At 40.5% G+C, this 20,840-nt stretch overlaps 1 protein-coding gene across 2 annotated transcripts in view; it reads left to right on the forward strand.

Moving 5' to 3' along the window:
- Nucleotides 1–210: 210 nt before the first annotated feature.
- The window catches only part of LOC135247867 (ETS translocation variant 4-like), a 35,748-nt gene continuing 15,118 nt past the window's right edge, over nucleotides 211–20,840 (forward strand). Inside the window, exons 1-5 of one of the 2 annotated variants that reach the window (XM_064321792.1) lie at nucleotides 211–358; nucleotides 975–1,072; nucleotides 1,734–1,824; nucleotides 2,117–2,164; nucleotides 11,829–11,882. In XM_064321792.1, the coding sequence (XP_064177862.1) occupies nucleotides 1,016–1,072; nucleotides 1,734–1,824; nucleotides 2,117–2,164; nucleotides 11,829–11,882 (250 nt within the window). In that variant the 5' untranslated portion in view covers nucleotides 211–358; nucleotides 975–1,015. Of the gene's footprint in view, nucleotides 442–974; nucleotides 1,073–1,733; nucleotides 1,825–2,116; nucleotides 2,165–11,828; nucleotides 11,883–20,840 lie in introns of both variants that reach the window. The other variant, XM_064321791.1, reaches the window with a different exon arrangement.

Below are 20,840 nucleotides of genomic sequence, written 5' to 3' on the forward strand. Positions count from 1 at the left end.
TTTTTTTTTTTTTTTTATGAATGGAAGAGTCCCTCTTTTTGTGAATGAAAAACAACTGGAAAACCTTGGATAAAGGTTCTGGGGTCCGAAGCTATGATTGGTTTCTGGCATTGCAGCTCCACCCACGGTTGCTATGCCCCCCGAACATCTCGCAAATGATTGGTTTGTACTGGGAACCGAGATTTCATTCACAAAGTCGGGTCATTCATTACGACAAAAGCAGAATTCTTAGCCATTCAAAGAAGAAATCCACCAATCAGCAGCTCCCCAGGGCAAACAACTGTCTGAAAGCAAGAAAAACAGGTCCTTTCCAAATCAACACTCAAGTCTGGAAAGAATTTTCATCAACGCTATCAGGGTATATGTGTATTTTTAGATACGATGATACTTTGAACTGCTTATGCTAAAGAACAGTGCAAAATGCAAAATTAAGAAAACAAGGTGAGATTCAACATCTGGACAAAACCACAACTCTTAACAGCGGAATTGTAGACACGCAACATATGTTGTTTACACTCTGTTCCACTATAGGAAACAACCTTGATTTTAAGTGTTTTAACCTTTTTCCATTGAGTAAAGTGGTTCAAATGTGGGTGAAGTTCAGCTACATTTGAATGGTTTCGGTTTGAATATAATCGACTTAATACCAATAGCCCACATGCTTCACGAGTTAAAATATATTTTGCTGTTTTAGAAGCGTAATGTATGGACTATTTTCGGCGAAATTGCCAGATAAAATATAGCCAAAAACGGCACGAAAAGTTAAAAGATACTATCAAGTGACATTTCTTTCCGTATGATAAAAGGATGCAAAAAAATACAAGCAAACAAAAAGTTTATAGGCTAGTTGAGCAGTAAAGGGGGTAGGCTAATCTTTTCGCATTTTTTGTGAATGGAGCTCATTACGTATGCAGCTTTCTAGCTTTCCCATTCACGACTGCTGCTGTCTGTGTCGCTCTGCTCTCTGCAACAAGGTGCATGGATTTCAGCCTAAATGACCACAAACGGTTAACGGATGGATTATAATATGGACGGATATTTGGACCAGCAAGTGCCTTACACTTTATCCAGCGTAAGTGTGCATAAATCTGTCTTCTAATACTTTCATCTATGTTCTGTCTTTGTTGTCTTGCTTTTCTGTGCGATAGGCTTTGTACGGGATTGATTCAAAACCATGAAACTATTTTCGATTTTGTTTTCGGTAACCGAACGATCTTAGCGGCTACTGTTTCAGTTTAAACATAGTTTTGTTAAAACAAATTTAACTCAACAGTATAGGCGATCTCTATTAATTGTGTGCAAACAATTCTAAATAAGAATGGTATTACGGTGTAAACGGCAAACTTCAGGTATTACTTGAATGTAAATATCTTTAAATGAAAGCGCAAGCAATGCATGTATCCAGTGGTTTCCATAATTATTGCTTCAAATATAATCTGAATGAAAGCAAACTGCTGAGGGTCTAATGCATTGCTATTTCAACACGCATTTCAAAATCATTCACATTGTTTAAATGCCATTAACTGCATGTATAACTAATTGTAAAATATGGCGCAAATATCAATAAGACGAGAAATAGCAATAAAACGAAAACAATTAAACTTTGTTTTGATGATTATTAAAAATGGCGTAGCTTAATTTCCTATTATGATGCAATTGGCTATTTCAACAGTGATAATTATTCAATGTAGGGGATGTTTGCCATTTACTCACTGTTACACTTTTCTTTGCAGAAGTCGCAAGGAAATGGGCCCTTAAATAGGCTATTGATGTCGACAAAAAGGAAATACATGGATACGGAATTACCACCTCAGGAATCTGAAGGTAAAAGTCAAGAATATTATTTGACAAGGGATAAAGGTGTTTGAGCTCCCTTGATATTCTGCTCTGTTATTGCAATCATTTTCTGTTCAAAGCTGCTGCTCAGAGGAAGGCCATTGATAACAAAATCTGCTAGTCTTACAAATTGAGCTGTACTGTAATATTCGTCGGCGTCAATCCTGGGTGCCAAAGAGCGCGTCAAGAGCATTTTTACTGTTCGGCCTATATCTAAACGCTGTGGTTGAGAATGCGTTCATGGCCCAGTCGTATTCATTTTGTTCTTTCTTTCCCTTAGATCTTTTTCAGGATTTAAGCCAACTTCAGGAGACGTGGCTCACCGAAGGTGAGGCATCAAAACTTTGTGTTTTCTTGCTCTTCCAAGTTTCCTTATTCAGATAACCGAATGATTGTAATCGAAAAGAATGGAATGTAAAATGAAACTACAGAACTTAAAAATAATAATAATAATAATAATATAACACATCGTTTAGACTGTGTCTTTCAAAATAAATATTTGCAAGTAACAGTCTCGGCATTATCACAAGACAGATGTCCATGACTATTCCTTTCATCTCTTTGGAAACAAAAGTATCTTTAATGGGCAGGTACTCAGTGGGTCTTCTGCTTTTGGAATGATGAGATAACGTACAGTGAAATAGCAGGCATGTCTGTGGAAGGAATGACAGTGTGTCTAATGTGCCATATCGGGGAGGTGTCCATCTGCACTGTTGTGCTGAATTGACACATTGTGTGAATCAGAAAGCTGGAACTGAACAGGCCATTTTGGATTCTGCTTTTACGGCCCAGGCAGTAGTATGTCTGACTGCCTCTCTCCATTGGAACTGCCAGGCGATGATGTTTTTCCTTGTAAACAAATATAATTCAGTTTTGGATAATATCTTGAGCGTAAAGCAACATTAGGAAAACGGATTCATTTTTAGTACTTTTCTCTGAGTTGTCCAGAATGTCTTTAATTTTCTTGTGTTGGAGTTACAGTGGGTGGAATGGTGAGCCTGAAATATAATTTGGTTTCAGTACAGATGGAAAGAGAGGGGCCTAGCGTGCATCACTCTGATGTAATAAATGTGGAAGTTGCCGGAGGGGTGTAGCGGAAAAGGAAAACATTTTCAATGCAGAAACTGGATTACAAACAATAAAAGCGGAATTTAAATTTTTTTTAGCAGTACCGGAATGAACTCCTGGAGTCGATAAGCTGAGCTTCCTGCTTTCTTTCCATTATTTCTGCATTTTCCTCCTAGATTTCATTTCAGCATTTTACCATGTTTTCCAGACCCGCTCATGTCAACCTCTATGTAGTTCATTGGAGTAAAAAGTGATTAGCCTGTCATTTTAGGCTGTCATTCAGTATGTAACATTTCTTAAGTTTAAACACCAATTGACCACTTTTGTGGATGTTGTGTTCCTGGAGTGTGTGTAAATCATTTTAGTAGCATAGAAATATCTCCAGCAACACATGTTCGACACAGAGAGCTTAAAACAGATAGTTGTTAAGAAACCTTAATTCTAGATCAATGTTTCATTACAAAAATTCAATATTCAGGATAGTTGCCAGCACATACGAGTGTGCCGAGGACAAAGACAGTGAAACAGCGGACTTGAGGCAACTGCAAAGAACAGACCTTTTCTGTCCTTGTATGAGGTCTTGTACGAGTTTAGTTAATTAATTAAACTGCATCATTTTTGGCTTACCCTTGTAATTTATTGGATATAAATACATTTCACAAGCAAAAGTCTTGAAAAATGTTTCTTTCCGAATGTGAAAGAGTAACATTATGTGACTTTTAATGGGGCAGTTACCGTTCAGACTCACTGTCGTTTCCTTATAGTTTAAGAATAGAGTTGAGGGGGGTAGTTGGAGGGCTGGAGTGGGAAAGAATAAATGGTAGTGTAAATTGGAATTTACCCTCTGGTAATGTAATGATGATGATGAATCATTACCAGGCCTTATCTTAATAATACTCTACAGGGATACATATGACTGCAAAGCTTTGAGGCACTCCCTCAGTTTATTATTTGATTATGTTAAATATGTATTAACAGAGCCAGTATCATCACATGATTTGTTTGTTACTGACTCACTAATAATTTTGTTTCCACTTCATGCACACACAGTTTAAAGTTCTGCTTCTTCCTCATATCTTGAGTGCCATTCCACAGTAAACCCTGCTGATGAAGTGTAGCACAGTAATGGTGAGCACATGAATTCTGTTGTTTCGCCAGTAGGTTTTTGCTGCAGCTTTAGTAGAGTTGCAGTGAGGAGCCACACTGGTGCCACACACTGAGTATATCTGGCTGTTCAGGAACTTAAGACAAGTCCAGTCCTAGCACTGTCTTTCGATTTTAGCATTGTCATTATATATTGAATTCAATTCCCCATTGCAGCAAACACAAAATTACTACATTAGTACTCCTGTGTGTGTGTGTGTGTTTGAGTGTTAGAGAGAGAGAAAGAATAGAAGACATAGAGATCTATTGAAGATTACTTAAAAAAGAGAAAAATAAACACCATTTTAGAAATAGCCGTGATAATAGACTAACCACCAGGACCAATCTGGTGCAATTTTTAAATGAACAATATTTGGGGGTGCTGAAGCAGAGTCATTGAAGGGGAGGTACTTTTATGGAAAGACTTGTTTATCATGCTGTGGAAACAATCAGTGCAGTGTATACAGTTGCCCATTCAGCCTTCAACTGTGTGATCATCTCCAGGGGAGTAAAAAAAAGTCATGAAATGGTAATAGTGACATGAGCCTCCATGCGTTTGGATGAATTTCTAACAGTAACACGATCAGGGCTACCCTTACATTGACAGAGTTATTGGAGTCCTGGAGATTCTAGATGTTCACTGTGACAATTTACACTAGCTGAGTTGATTTAACTTAGAACATGCGTTTGGTGGGATTACATAACATCATCTGTAGACAGTACTAATTGACGAAGGTCTACCATTGCTGTGTTTGGAGCATTCAAAGTGCCTGCAAACCATCTGAACCCACAACCAAAAGAATGCATGATTTTATGTGGCCCACCTCCACGCAATTGTTGCGCGCAGTAGTGCAGTGAAATAAAAGTAATGCTGCATATGTGTTTAGATATGTGTAGTGTAGAGTTTGTTTTGTCTTCTGACCCACCTCAACCCCTCTCAGGCCCTGTCACTGGGTCCATCCTACTGTTCAACTGTTTGGGAACCACAGACTCCATGTGTAATCACCCTTATCCTATGTAGGAAAAGAGGAGCTGGTAAATTGAGTGAGGTAGTTATCTTCTTGATCAATCTGGTACTTGTTTCCTGTTGGTTAAATTAAAGGTCTTTCTACTGCACAGTTGTGGTTATGGGTGATTCAGCAGCAGTGTAAACACAACTGTGTTGTAGGGCTGCTACAAATGAGTAGCGTAATACCAGGGTTTGTGAAAAGATTTTTTTTTTTCTTGAGAGAGTGAATCCACAGGAAAGGTCTCAATTGAGATCAGGAGCCTGCCTTGGCTTGTCATTCGACTTCAGTCTTACGACTGAGTCTTTCATGCTCCTCCCAGGTTCTCAATGGCAAAAAAAAAAAAAAAACATCATTTGAGGCACTCCAGAAAAAGGAAACACACACTCGCCCATTACACACTACAGACACGCTCCTGGTCTTGTGCTGACTTGAATCTCAAAGCTCTTAACATGGTTTCCTGACAGTAAAACACAGACACATACGCAAATACAGTCTGAGTTTTAAATAAGGGGGTGCTGGGTGTTGAAGGGAGGGTATTTCATTGCAGTCAGCATTGTCAGACGCAAGCAAGCAAAAGGAACTCACTCTCAGACTGTCATTAACACATTTCTAAAACAAAGTCGACAGTTTCAGTTTCAAGCAAGTTGAAACATGTCCCAGGGATTTTTTTTTTCAGAGCTGGCATGTCAGATATCAGTTTCTTTCTCTCAATAACAGTCACATCCTTATTCTATCCCTCAGGGAAAATGAGAAGGAAAACAGAAAAGGATGAATTGATATTACTGTACACCATCAGGACAGAACAAGTATTTGCAAAATCACTGTCAAGTATCTGAACGTGCTCTGTGAAAAACAGACCGCCGTTTGTGCCGCACAGGAAATGGAGTAAAAGCTTAAAGTAGATTTGACCGTATTTGCTATTATTTGCTTCTTTTTTGTCTTTGGGTTTTTGAGCTGCTGCAATGGTCTGGCAGCTGGCGGATGAAGTGAAGAATGCAAAGCGGTTGAGAGTTAAATGGCACTTTATCTGGCTGGTTGGTTTTGCAGGCACTGGAACCAACTGCCTGTAGACTTGGTGCTTGCAATGCATTCTTGGCTGCTCAGTAAATGAGTATGTGGCGAGTGCTGAGCTGGTTTCAATACTTTACATGGCATACAAGCCAATGTATGCCGATTGGGAAAATGGCTCCGAGGGTTATTGTTGTTTTTCTACTATTGTATGGCTTTTATATTTTAATTTAAAAAAATGAAAGATAGACAATGAAACTAATGTAATTCCTCTTCTCATTTGGCATTTATAAATGTTCAGATCAGTTACTTTGCTGTCTAAAGTAATAGAGTGCAGGTACCATTTTCTTGATCTATGAGCATTTTCACAAGCAGGTGTTTAGTGTCCACAACCAACATCCTTAGGCTGTGAAACAAATGTGTCATAGAATTTAGATGGGCACATTACACTGATTATTTCATAGCATATAAAGAAACATCTATGTAGTATCAGAAAGTGGTGGAATGGATTTATGTAATTTGATTTCTAGTTGTGAAAAGTAATCATGTTAGTCATAGTACAGAAGGTTACAATTGCCGTTGCTGAAGTGCCAATATTTGCATCTGGATTTTGTGATGGCTTTTTTTGCGTTATGTCATAGAATTGTGCAACATTTTTCAAAATACTTCGACCTCTACCTGAATTTATGGTATGTTAAAGCATTGTGTACATCATGTTATATAGATAATGGAGGGACCTGTACTGTACCTCTTAAGTGTTGCTCATACTGTGTAATTTTTAAAGTAATTTTATTGAACTCTATTTTGTTTTTTAGCTAGCAACATTCTCTACCGTGGTAAAAATAAAGAGAACCCTACAGCTATGAGACAGTTACACAAAAAACTTCAAGATTATGTGCTATTAGACAAATCAGACTTGTTACTGGAGAAAAACAAACGGAAAAAGCTACTCATATTGATGTACACCTCTCATTGATCAGCTTCTCACTGCACCTGTGTGTTGCTGAAGTGATATGGAATGTACTGTCACTGGATTTATCTCAATGCTAGATTTGGTGAAGAGAAATATAGCGTTAGATTGTGCCTTTTACTGAAAAAAATGGCATACCTTTTCAGGAAAAGGCAGATTCAAAAACACATTTATACTCTAGTTTAAAGATGGTCAGCGGTTCTGAAATGTAACATTTTATGACTAACCTCTGATTTGTTATGTCTGTTAATCTGTCAAAGAATGAATCAATAATCCCTTACAGATATTATCTCTTTTGACACAAAATACATTATTTGTCTTAGAACTTATCCTACTGATCAAATATTCATTAAATATTGGATATTGTTTCTTTGTGGTACGCATATCTATTTCCAACATAACGTTGTTTTAAAGGCATGTTTCACCTACTGGAGTTTCTAAAATAAAATTTTAATTTTAGATTATTGTTTTGACTATACACTAAAATATTTTTGTGTATGTTAAATGATGTTTGAGATCCTTATAGAAGTTTCTGATGGCTTTACAATGGAGGGTATCAGAGTGTTCAGGGGTTTGTGGTTTAAAGCAAGAGAATACGCTTCAGCATAACTTGGATAAGCAGTTTAACTTTATACCCAACATTCTATTAATTAACTTCTGTAGATAGACTTGAATAAAATTCTTCAAGGTAGTTCAAAGTTAAAAAAGAAATGAGATTGTAAATACATGTTTGCAATAGAGAATATTCCCAATACTGACAACCTACCTGTTTTTGGGAGCTGCGTAGAAAGGAAGTAGCTGGAATGTGCGAGATCACATGGTGCCTGGCTAGATCTGAGGCACTATGTCCTGCAGACCTCTGCCTCTTTACCCCCTTTGGAATCACCAAATGATAGGGAATCAGAGTGTCAAGTTAAAGTGACCATCTTCAACCTTACAGGATCTCTGCATGTGAAGTGCAAAAGCTCAGTTGATGTGCCTTAGAAGGTGCTCACATCCTGTTTGAATATTGTTCATTTTTCCATTCTGACAATTCTTAAGAGGGCATTTGAATGTTGCTAAGCAGCGAAGCCTCAGGACAATCATGAACAAAATAAGACAATACCCAGCCCCCTTTGTGCACCTGTGTCCCACTGGTTATGTTTGCATAACGACTACAAGGCTCTGATAAGTTCCTGCAAGGTTTCAGTTCGTTGCATTTTCATGCCGTTGTTGGAATTGCACCGACCATAATGATCTTGACCACACACAGAATAAGAGATTGCTTTGTATGAAGCCTCTGTAGTTGTATTTAACCTGTGCATGCACTGTGGGCTGGGATGAGCAAACAAGGAAGGTGATTTCACAATGGGGGAGACTGCCTGGAGAGTAAAGGGATTAAGGTCCAGGGATGAAGGCTGCAAAAAGCTCTGATTGGGTATGGGTATTAATAGCCAAAACGACAACGGGAAGCTGTGCTATTTACATTCTTCCGACTTTCTGTTTAGACCTTGCTTATTTTGGGCTCCTCCATTTCCTCTTCCCAGGTGTGGCCAAGAATTCATATTAAAGGGACCGCCCTCCTTGAGAATATTTAAGATGGAGGTGTGAAATGGTGTACTGTAGTTGAAGTGTGTATATCAGTTAATTTATTTGGTGCAGTAGTTAATCACAGTTTCAAATGATTTACATTTATGTCACTGATACATCCAAAATGTCAAGTCATACTTGATCTATCTACATACTTGAGCTGTGGATTTTTGAGCTAATGCTCATTCCTGCCACAAGAATCACAGTGAACTCTGTTGGTATAGGAAGCATAGGTCAGTGTATCACACATCTTGTTTTCCGTTTTACTTGTTTCATATGCTTTTAATTAAAGCTACTGAGGCACTGTCTGATTTGGAAAAACTTTGCTGAAAATAAAGAGTTCAAAATTAATTTTGGGTATATTTGAAATGGCATGAATGGCAGGTGCACTTGGTGTGCATCGGTGTATGTGTGGTGTCTGTAACCCTTGTAACCTCTAATGGTGGGGTGTCCAATCTTACCCCATAAGAGCTGACATGGATGCAGTTGTCATAGTGCTACGGTAAAACAATACCCTCTGCACCCAACTGGCCCTTTTTGACACCCCTGCTCTAGTTTAGAACATGGATCTTCACATCTGGCCATCGAATCCAAATCTGGCCCTGGTTTTCTTTTCTGCCTGGTAGTTAACTGAACAATTAGTGTTACTGTCTTCAAGCCTGTGGGTGGAAAACCAGCAGTTCTCTGCCCTCAAGGACCGTAACTTCAGTAACAGGACTCTAGAGCATACACATTTTACGTCTGCTAAAGACCTCATTTCCATCCACTGTGAATCACAGAGGGAAAGGGTTTCAGAGGAAAGCTTTACGCATATGTAAAAAACTGACAAGTGCAAGTTGGAAGGATAATTCTGGCAGGGAGAAAAGATATTTAGTTCAGGATTTGTGCCAGGCACACATTAAGGTGATAGGCCGCAAAGTAAAGAGCAAAATCACAGCACCTTGCCTGTCAATGTGGATGAAAAAGGAAGAGTGTGTGTGTGTATGTGTGTGTGTGTGTGCGTGCGTGCATGCGTGCGTGCGTATGTGTGTGTTAAAGAGAAAGAGAGAGATAGTGAGAGAGAGCTAGATAGAGGATGGACAGCAGTGCTCCACTAAAAATGATAAAGTCTCTAAGTTTAAGATGAGTACAAAAATGGAGGGCATGGCAGTGGGATGATATATTAGAAGTAGTGAATTCATTGCTAACCAAATTTAGACAATGAAGATTCAATCATATCTTACCTGAACACATCCACCTTTAACCATGCTGCCCTCTCCCTCACTCCCAACCTTCTACGCCTCCCCCAAACCTGAGAACAACTCTTCAAAGCAGACCACAAAGCAGGTGACACTCACTAGAACACAAACAATGTCTAAACTAAGGTCTATTACTGGATTTTGATTCAAGCCAAGAGTAGCTTTTTTCCACTGTTGAGAATAGGGGAATAGGAGGAATGTGGTCAACTTTCCTCTGTCTTTTAGTCATGTGATAGTGTTGCTATGTGACAATGCAACATGACATTATAGTTCAGCTCCCATCGGAAACCTTTGTTGTGATACTCCATATATGTCTTTGTGGAGGTCTTAAGCAAAATAAATAAATTTAAAAAATCAAGCTTTCACCACTTAGCTATGAATTATGGGAAGGGCTACAGAACTTCTACAAGGTTTAAAACCCAAGTTAACTTTCCTTGTTGCCACACTAAGCCCTAAAAATTCCTCTTAGTTCCGACAGTGGAAAAGGGACTAATAAACACAGACAGGCTTTATTTATTCTTTTCCCCATTCAGAGTAAGGGCACTTGTTAAGTCTGAAAGAACTGGTGTGTTTAGAAAACTTCCACAGGTATTAAAAATATGGCTCCATTTGCCAGCACTTTTTGCGTCTATGTTCCCTCAGTGCCATCGATGGAGTACTTGAACATTTTCCTGAATTAATTTTGCTTTCATGGAGATTGCTCTTGTGTGAACAATGAATGACTAAGTTTCGCTTGTGAAGGGAACGAAAGGTTCAAATGCATTTCTGCTTTCTGCACACAGCTGGCTCTTCACCACCATGTTTATCTGCCATCTGTTGCCGTCATGTGGCTTACATATCACACTGTTTCCACACTGAGAGCGCGGGGATCTGAGTGGATGCACCGTAGCCTCACCACCAGCTTGCATAGGTTTTTATATAATGGATCTGAAGAGGGAGGTGAACCTTCAGGCTAAGTGTGGAGATGAGTAAGTAGAGAAGGGAGCAGAGAATTAAGCAGCAGAATTCAGCAGCATTTAATAACCTGCTCCTCCACCGTGCCCTCCCTCCCTCCTTCGTTATTGATTGGCTATGTGTGGAAAGTGCTGGCATACTGGAAATTCAGGGGAAAGGCTGCTATATGTAGGGTATGGGCAGAACTCAGGTTTCAATGGAACAGGAGGCTGCAGGCTGGTTGATAGGATCTCTGCAGGACAAGAGGCCCACAGCAGCTAGTTTATGCCACAGACAGGGCTCCGCATTGGAAAGTCCCAGATCAGCCAGAAAATGGCTGTGGAGCAGACCAGCTGCGAGAAAGCAGGGGGCCTACAGTATTCATCACTATATGATTTGCCCCTAAATTCAATCAAATGTATTGGCATGAGGATTGCAAGGCCCCCTTTCAATATCGCATTAATTCTCTGTTCAAGGTAGGAGCTTGGATAAAATGTCTCTGTCTGGCTACCCTACTGGTCAAAGGCATTTAGAGGTTTGTAGAGTTCCTGCATCCAAGTATTAGTTCTGTTGCCAGTATTTTAACCATCTGGACAGAAACCCAAGTTATATCACTGCTGAAGTGTTATTTGGCAGCTTAGCCCTGTGACCAAGCTGGATTTCGAGTCTTTGACTTGAAGAGTTCTTGTCAAAATCTCCTGTTAAAAGTATCTGTGTAAAATACATATTTGAAATGGTAGTGTAAATGGGCACCACATTAGGTGGGTGTGGCATTTGAAATGTTTCTGAATCGATTCACTGCATGACTCCTTACTGACTCCTAGGTTTTGGGCACCACCAGAGACTTTGGGCCCCACCACCCTTAAGTAATAATGTTTTTTGAGGGCCCCTGTTAGTCAAGGCCCTTGGAATCGTCCTAACCTCCCCCCATTAAAGCACCCCTGCTCCAAGGTCTGTGGTAGTTGCATTCCTGACCCCTATTTCTCCTCTTTTTTAATTTTCACACATTAAAAAAATAATAACTATCTCTCTCTCCCTCTTCTCTGATTGCAGCTCAGGTTCCCGACAGTGATGAGCAGTTTGTCCCTGACTTCCATTCAGAAAACTGTGAGTAGAATTCTTACAGTTGTTTGAGAGTGCCTTGAGTGTTGTTGTACATGAAAATCAGAAGAGAGAGAGAGAGACGGAGAGAGGAAAAGAATGAGAGGAACTGCTGGAGGGTTGGGCCCAGCTACTTTCACAACCTAAAGTTATCTCTTCCAAAGCATTCTTAAAAAACGCTTGGTATATGATCAGTGTGATCAAGCTGAATTTGATTCACATTAGACATACTGTATAAACAAATGCCACAAATGCATCACTTTGAAATTATGTGCAGAAATTTAAATATTTAATCTTCGCTTTGGGAGGTTTTGAAATTCAGCTCTGTCAGTACTATCTCAATCAGCAGTAAAATCTCAATCAATAGCCTTTTACTGTCATAGAAGTCACAGAATGCTTCTTTTACAGCTTAGCTAATGCACCTACTGTACCAGTGAAATGTACCACTGATACAACTGGTGCATGCAGCAAATTGGTGTTGCTCAGTCAGCCATAAAAGTCTCTACTGTGTCTTCACTGAGTGACACACTGTGCCAACCAAGCCTGCCGCTGGGGGAGGGGGGCAGGGGTTGAATGGGGTGATCGCATAGGGCCTCGCACCTGTGAGGGCCTCCCTTTAGGCATTTTCCCGTCTCATCAATTTTCAGTTCATCGGCCATCCCTGAATTGCAGGTGCTTATTCAATGTGGGGAATGACTGCCTTATAAATTCTAATAAACATGGTTGTAAGATAATCAAAATACTTGTAATTATATTGTCTATTATCTATCAGCAGTGCAGCATAGGGTAGGCTGCATTGCGACAACAGTGGAGGGCACACGATGAGCATGTTTGTTATAATTTATCACACCTGCATGTGGCGCCTGTATGTAGTGTATCATGATAAAGGCCTTGCACTGCCAACTTAGCACAGGGCCTCAGATATCTCCCAGATGTCCCTGGTGTCGACCACCAACCTCTCTCCCTGGACAATCTATGATTGCAAGTGGGGTGCCTCACAGCTCTAGGAATGTGTGCCTTAACGGAATGCCCCACTCAGAAGATATTGAGGTTAGGTTTATTAAATAAGGCCTTTAAATAAAGTCTTGTTTTATCAAACGGGCAAAAACCAGCCATATTAGCTGCTGCTTACAGGTCAAGCTGTAGTTCATATAGGCTAGGGGGAAGGATGTGCAGACCAGAGCAGTTGGAGAGTTGTGGGATGTTCAGAAATGTGGGCTCTGAGTGTGTGTGTGTTTGGGGGGGGGGGGGGCTGTTGGTGTACAAATCCTTAAGGTCTGGCAAATCTATCTACACTTGCTTCTTGTTCTCTGTTGCCTTCCAGAGCCATGTTAATTTACTGCATGGACTTTTTTTTCACCTTGCACAGAATATAAGACAAAACACTCTACTAGATGGCAGTCTAATAAGTCATATTTGGACAGAGAATATTTCGAGCTTTCCCTAGAGATCTCTAGTAAACTGTTCTTTATAATCAATTATTAAATTGCTGATGTAAATGTTGGGGAACAGTGCAATGAAAATATATCTTTTAAACTGCGTTGCACAGAATTGTGAGGTGCTCTTTTTCAGCCCTTGAGTAAATAAAAAAAGCGAAAGTAAAGAACTCCGCACTTCAACCCAATGGTCCTTGATTACTTACCTTTTTCTTTTTGCACAATGAGAACAAAGGGAGCAGTTGGATCCTATGCCCCTTAACTGTCACGCTAGCCTATTATTATGCTTCACTTTGCACTTTACGTACCCACTGGAAATTTCCACTTATTAAGATGGATTTTTTGAATAATTCACAGTTGTTCCCTTTATTTATTACTATAAAGCGCATTTAGAAATGACTGTTAGAATTGCTGGTGCAACAATGTTTGTTTCAAGTGGAAATCAAATGGTCCAGAAGTCACAACTCACTGCACTTCACCTGGCTCAGCAGTTCAAGAGGTTTATCTGTCACTGACAAAACGGTACACATAAAAACAGGAAGAGACATTGAAACACATAGCTTCTCGGTCCACTTCAATGGTTTTCTGGGCAGGCTTTCTGTTCTTGCCATATGAGGTGTGAGATTGTGAGACAGACACAACAGGCGGGACACCTCATTCAGGATGGGGCTGTTAGACGGGCCCTATTGTCTGCTTCCAGCAGGCCAGGGAGGTGGGAATCTGCACTCCATTAACCACTCTGGCATTGCGTATCAGAAAGAGATTCAGCGGACGTGCTGTCCTCTCTTCCAGCTCATTAAGAAGGACACTATGCAGCGTAATGTGTGCCCTTGTTTCAAGTTCCCTGTCTCAGTTTCTCTTGAGTTCTTTCTTTCTTCCTCGTCAAATTAAACTGAGCCCACGTGAACACTCTGTCTCTCTCTCTCTTTCTCTTTTTCTTTCGCTCTGAACTGTGAGTCTCTGCTCGCTCTTGCGCTCTTTCCGCTTGGTGGAAAAGTGTTCAAAGATGTGAGCGAATCCAGCGACTGCGGTGCTGTGGGACGACTGTTTCGGGCACTCTGCCCTGTTGTAATTATATAGGAAGTCGTGGCTATAAATTCGGCTTCCAGTTTTCAGAAAAGTGAGGCGAAGGAAGGAGAGAGACAGAGAGAGAAAGAGAGGGAGGGAGAGAGAGAGAGCAGCTGGACCGCTTCCAGTGAAAGCACTATTCACTGCGGCCTCTCGCGGGAGGCTCGGTTGCCTTGTGCACAGCCAGGACATGGAAGCCTCGCCGCCTTTTCTGTTTCGCCACACCCTCCTTTTGTTGTTCTGCTCTGCTGGTTCTAACAGTCCTGACTGCGCAACTAAGCTGAATCATTTCTAATGACGATCCTATCTTTAAAACAAATGGCACAGTCTTAGTGCTCTCACCTTTACAAAATAAAAGCTGCTATTTAACTGATTGCCCTAAAAAATGTAAAAACATACAAATACTACTACTCCGGTGGAGGCATTTGTAATACAAGTGCAGCATGTGAATCTTCGGGAGAACATATTTAGGATATCAATGGGATATTCTATGAGACAATGGAAATATTGTTTTGAGCTTGTATGTAGTTTTCTCATAAACATAATATCTATTATTGACAAAAATGAACAGCAAACTAAAAGCAAAATACTTCACATGTACACACCCTAGCACAATATACACTCGCACACATGCTTGCATGCCTGCACATACACGCACACACACCATGTTTTTATGAATGGGTTGGTTGTGGAGGGACTGACTGGTGCAGCTCATAGGGAATCTCCATTCATGAGAGGGCCTTAGAGCAACATGCTGAATGGGCAGTAGTGTGTGTTTTATTGCGGGGGCAGGGACTGGGGGTGGGGGCTGTGCTTAACACAAACCAGCCAAGGATGTCTGCTCTTAAATTTTCCTGTCAAGAGGAGGGTTTTTTTCTCCGTTCTGTAGGCCAGTGCAGAAAACGAGACCAGTCGAAGCAGTGAAAGGAGATGCAAAAATAACAGGGCAGCCCAGTATTGAGCAAAGTCTATTCCCCAAGAGGCACAAGAAATAAACCAATGAGCATGCAGTGTTATCACAAATGGCAGCAAGATTAATCAGTACAGTGCTGTCATTGTTTTCAGCCAAGAGGAGGATGGCTGTGTGTGAACTTGTTTTCCTAGCTGGCCTAGATTGTTAATAGTCAGACTACGCAGTGCTAGCCTTGCACATCTGTACTTAATAAGGTGTTCTGATGTCCAGGAAACTCGCTGCTAGCCAGTGGTGCAGAGCACATAATGCATTGGTAGTTAGGAAATGGGAGCAGTGCGGGCAAGACCGGACTGGGACAATAATTCTGGCTAAGAATCTGGGCCAGAGAAACCCAGGCCACCCTGATGATGCAGACCCGAACACTAATATTGTAACCTTGTTGTTGACTGTGCTTTCCCTTGATTCATATAGTCTACGACAAACCACAAGATCAAAAGTGATGCCAAATATTCATGCCGCCTAAAGTATGACAATAGAGGGTATGCACATGACGTCACAGTAGGTGGAAGTCACTGCGGTTACACCCACTGAGTGGCAGAAAGACTACTGAGTGATAGCGTTAACGTTCAGCTTGAATGCCATGAAAACACAAAAAACACATCTAAAATGGGAAAGAGCTGTTGTGCGATTGACTGTACAAATAGATTCAACAAGAAATCGGAGGTATCTTTTTTACAGACTGCCGAAAGCAAAAGAAAAGAGAAGCAAATGGATCACTGCAATTTGCAGAAACAACTGGAATCCAGGCACCGAAATGTGGATTTGCGGTTGTCATTTTGTGTCAGGTATGTTGGATTTTTGGGTAAAATCATACCTTAAGTTATGTAGGCTACTGTATTGACTACTCATCATTTAAATATTTAGCATCTTTCTGTGTATATTCTGTGTAACTGTAAAGTTTTTGTCAGCATTTATTAAAAAACATCCATGATGATGAGCCTTGTGTTGTACAAACAAAGGGGGGATGGTTAGATAGTATTAGCTAGCCAAGCGTATAAATTATTAAGGTATGATTTTACCCAAAAATCCAACATACTTGACACAAAATAACAACCGCAAATCCACGTTTCGGTGCCTGCATGGATTCAAGTTGTTTCTGCGAATTGCAGCGATGCATCGCTTCTCTTTTCTTTCGCTTTTGGCAGTCTGTAAAAAGATAGCTTCGATTTCTTGTTCAATGTCCATGGACCACTGGTTCTTTGGTAAGTTGTAAGGATCACTGTCGAGTCCAACTGCCTTTCATTTAAGCAGATAATCGTTTGTTTTACTCCTGGTTTTGCAGTTTCCTATACTAAAGGCAGCCATGTGGCAGCATGTTTTGCCACTCAGTCCCGACTGAGGGGGCGTATTCCGGTGGGAAAGTGACATCAATGCATACCCTCTATATACAGCTGTTGTCTAAGGCTTGAGGGGATGAGATCTCCCATGTCCAATCAGTGCTCCATTCCATAAAAGCCTAGGAAACTTTTAAAGCTCAGTAGCAGTAACTATACTTTACCTCATTAACAGCCTTCATGTTCTAGAACTCTGTTCTCCCTGACTGGCTATTCTAAATAAGTCCAAATCTAAACAAGCTTGTCTCCATCCCAAAGGTTTCTGGGTTTAGAAACCAGTTATGGTCAAATATTTTAACACAGTTTTACTGTCCATGACCGCACAACATGTGAGACACACACAGACTGGTGAAGGAAACAAAATGATAAATAGTGTTGTGTTGATGTTGTACGTGCATCTGACCAAACTTATGTTAGGCAGAGATCATACCTTTAGGTCAAAAAAAAAGTGAGGGAGGGGAAAGGCCAGTAGATCTGACTAGATGTGGCTGTGCCTTATTTTCTTTTTGCTTTTAGTTGTGTTAAAACATTTTATACTTTAACACCTGACTCAGTGGCCAACCGACTGGCAAGGCCACTGGGAATCAGTTCTCCTGATGGCCTGTCTGTCCCTGAGTGCAGGGAGATTGGCCCTAGGTGCCTTGGTGTACCTAATGTATACTATCAGGCCAGTCAAACAAAGACAGGTTCAGACATAACAAATTGGTAAGTTTACAAAATGTCGATTGAAATCTAGTATACTGGTGCTATATCTTAAAGATAAGAGAATTCCTCTCTATCCCAAATCCACTCCATCTCTTTGGATGAATATCAGCACAGTCGTAGCTCATTATATGATTTCAGTGGCAGCCAGGAAATCGATAGTAGCATTAAACATTAAGAGGGGGAAGCTATATTGGGGTCTGAAGGATCTTGAGCAGGGAGTCAATATTGTGCAAGATTAATTACACCCCTCCTCCACTGCGCTTCTCTCCTTGTTGCCCTTGCCAACCTGTTCATGCAGGAATTCTGAAAGCCGATGGCGGTGAATTTTCAATGAAACAGTGGCAAAAAAAATTTGAATGATCTGGTCCCCTCCTTGAGGTGAAACAGTCACTAAATATAAGCAACAGTTTTAAAATATAAATACAACAAAGACAATGAAACTTGATGCAGGCTCAGATTTATGACAATTTAAAACTTACTATTCAATCACTTTCTACACTTGCAGAATGGCAAGACATAATTTTTATGTATTTAGCTTCTCAGAAATTCTATTTATTTTTGATAAATGTATTTTCCTTTAATTATTCAGATTATTAGTTATTTATTCTTTAAAATAATGTATTTTTACACGACTCTAGGTGTCCTGAGGTATAGAACATTCTGAATAATCTATAAGCTTTCCATGGAAATTTTGCCTCAATACGAAAACAGAAGTTCGTATATTGTGTTTTTGTTTCAGTTTGAAACTAGCTTTCACAAAAAAAGCTTGAGTGTGGTTCTTAATTCTAATCCTAATCAAATCAAAAATTAATAAATACTTCCCTTTATTTCAACAAAGTTATGTGAATGAATCTGAGGCTGGATTTTCACTGGACATAAAAATAGTGTGCAAACAAAAAAACAAACACTAACAATATTTCCAGAAATTCTCCCATGATTAATATATCGAATAGTGTGAAATCTCAACAATTTAAACGCAATGGGATAATTATTGTTTAAGTGCCACATAACCGCCAAAAGAAAATGGCCATTGCTACATAGAGAAGTTAGTAGCTGTTAATACGCAAGACAATGCCATCAATGAACTGCCCCACTAACTTGCATTTGATTACATCATTTCCGGGTTGCTGCCTATGATTAAACTTTACACTCGACTGTATAACGTACTCTGTTTGTGAAATATCATGAAGGTTTTAGTGTGGCAGGTGAAGCAACTTGTTTGCAAAACTAGGGGGAACAAGCAAATGCTGGAACAGGCTAAATGTTACCATATGAGAAAAGAAAAGCCACTTGACATTCACACCATTGAGAAAAGCAGAACTGCCAAGGCTGCCATTGCACACTTGGACAATCATTTTGCAATGTCGTCCTAGGAAAGGAGAAGTGAAACTCCAAGCTTTGCAATGGGAAACACTCCACTCTTGTCACATGTACCATGCAACTCGCTCCACACCCCCTATGTAAACCCAGCATGCAGCTGGCCTCCGGCAGACTCCTTAGGTCTATGATTTTGGGCAGGCATATGCAGGGAAATGTACTATAAATCAAACAAAACCTGAACAAGGCTTCAGAGCATCTGATCAGGTGACACAAGCTTACTCATGATTCATCTGGATCCTGCGTCCCATCTGCATGAGAACGGGCATGGAAGAGAGACCTGAACACCCTCCAGGCCTTCGTCATGAGGATCCGGGTAGCCATTTTGATAACGCTTTTTGCTGATCGGCAGTGACGTGAGACTCTCCCCATTCCCCACTCTTAGGTTGATTGTGCATTGACCCCGACAACACATGTCCTGCACATGTTTCCATGCCTTTGTCCCAGATGGACTTGCAAAATTATAGGATTGTTGGTAGAGCATTGTTGTAATAAGGGGATTTCCATCATCACCTCTCTCTACATTTTTCTACTGGCTATCAGACAGATGATACAATGTGCAAACTTTCTGCAGCCCCCAATGTATTGCTTTGATTAAATCTACTGATTTTAGGTTTCTTTGCACCCATTAATGAGTGGCTTATAGTCAAAGTCCTATGACCAAACAATAGAAAGGCAATCGAAAAAAAAAAAACCCACAAATCTCTAAATAAATTCCTGCCACTGTGACCATACTTATAAGGACAACAATATTTGAAGCATATCCTATGCGGAGTGAAGTGGAAAAGTGATTCAGTCACTTAAAAAGCATCTATTACTTCCTTCTTACTGATTGGTTAAAAGATATAATTATTTTCTTTGTTGTAGGAATGAACTGTGCAGCTAGAGAGGACAGTTGTCCTGAGCTGTTAGAGGGTTGTTAAGTATCCTAGAAATCAATGGCTCCTTTTTTAACCTTTAAAGCCATTGTGACATAATTGGCATGCCTGTTGTTTTTATTGACGCGTCGCAGCTGGAATCAATTGTCCAGTGGATGGCCAGCTGCAATTCACTGTCTGCCTCCCTAACTATATCCTGACATGGGGTTCCCATGGGACAGCCAATTGACTGACTGGAGACTTCAGTTTTTGCAATTCCCATGAGCAATAATATTTGGTATGGTGACATAATTACAAACATATTTCTCATCAAAAATTGATGTTTCAAACAGTATTAGGTAGTATTTGTTTCTGCAGAAGGTTGGAAGTGCACACTTGAATGAAGAATTTCCTTTTTTGGAATGTACATTTGGGGTTTGGCAACACACAGATCTACCAATGTAATTAAATAATGAGGCAAAATGAGCCGCTGAGGAATTGGCTGGTAGCTACAAAGTCTTCTGCCCACCAAATGCTGCTGGCTTTCAGTAACTGGCATTGACACCCTTACGCTGTGCATGAACACTGTTCAGCTGGCCAGATTCCTCAGCGTGCAGAGATATGGCTCAAAGTGAAAGCTCGGCCAGGCTGTTATCAAACAGCTGCACTGCACCAAGAACAAGCACTTTGCTTGTTACTGACAGAAGAGCCAGATGGTTATTGGACAGGGGGATGCTTCTGTTGACTAATTGATTTTTATGTGCTGATAAGTCAATTTTTCAGTCTAGCCATTACAAATATCATAATACTGTGGTGTGTTACTTAATCTAAGGCATGTGTCTCGGTAGCTTTCCTTTGTCTTTACTTCATGACCAGCAGCCCATAAGATTGCCTTATCCCATTGCCCCCCCCCATCCTCCCCATCCCCCTCCTCTGTCATGGGCAAGGACAAATATTGTGACGAGGAGTTTGGGTCAGTCTAAACTGGGGAGAACTGGCAGCCATCCTTACCTGAATGGGACTGCATTTGGCCCGAGGACATGCTTTATCTTAGTATGGACAAAGGTGGGGGGGAGGGGAGGGTACGGGTTTGTTCACAGTTGGTGATAACAGGGTATATGTGCCCTTTCAAATGACCCTCCATTTCCTCAATCACTCAGCCGTGACCCTCACCTTTCACCTCTTAGATCCCTCCTCAACCAAAGTATTTACAT

Source organism: Anguilla rostrata, chromosome 2 (assembly GCF_018555375.3).
Source record: "Anguilla rostrata isolate EN2019 chromosome 2, ASM1855537v3, whole genome shotgun sequence".
Taxonomy (NCBI): Eukaryota; Metazoa; Chordata; class Actinopteri; order Anguilliformes; family Anguillidae; genus Anguilla; species Anguilla rostrata.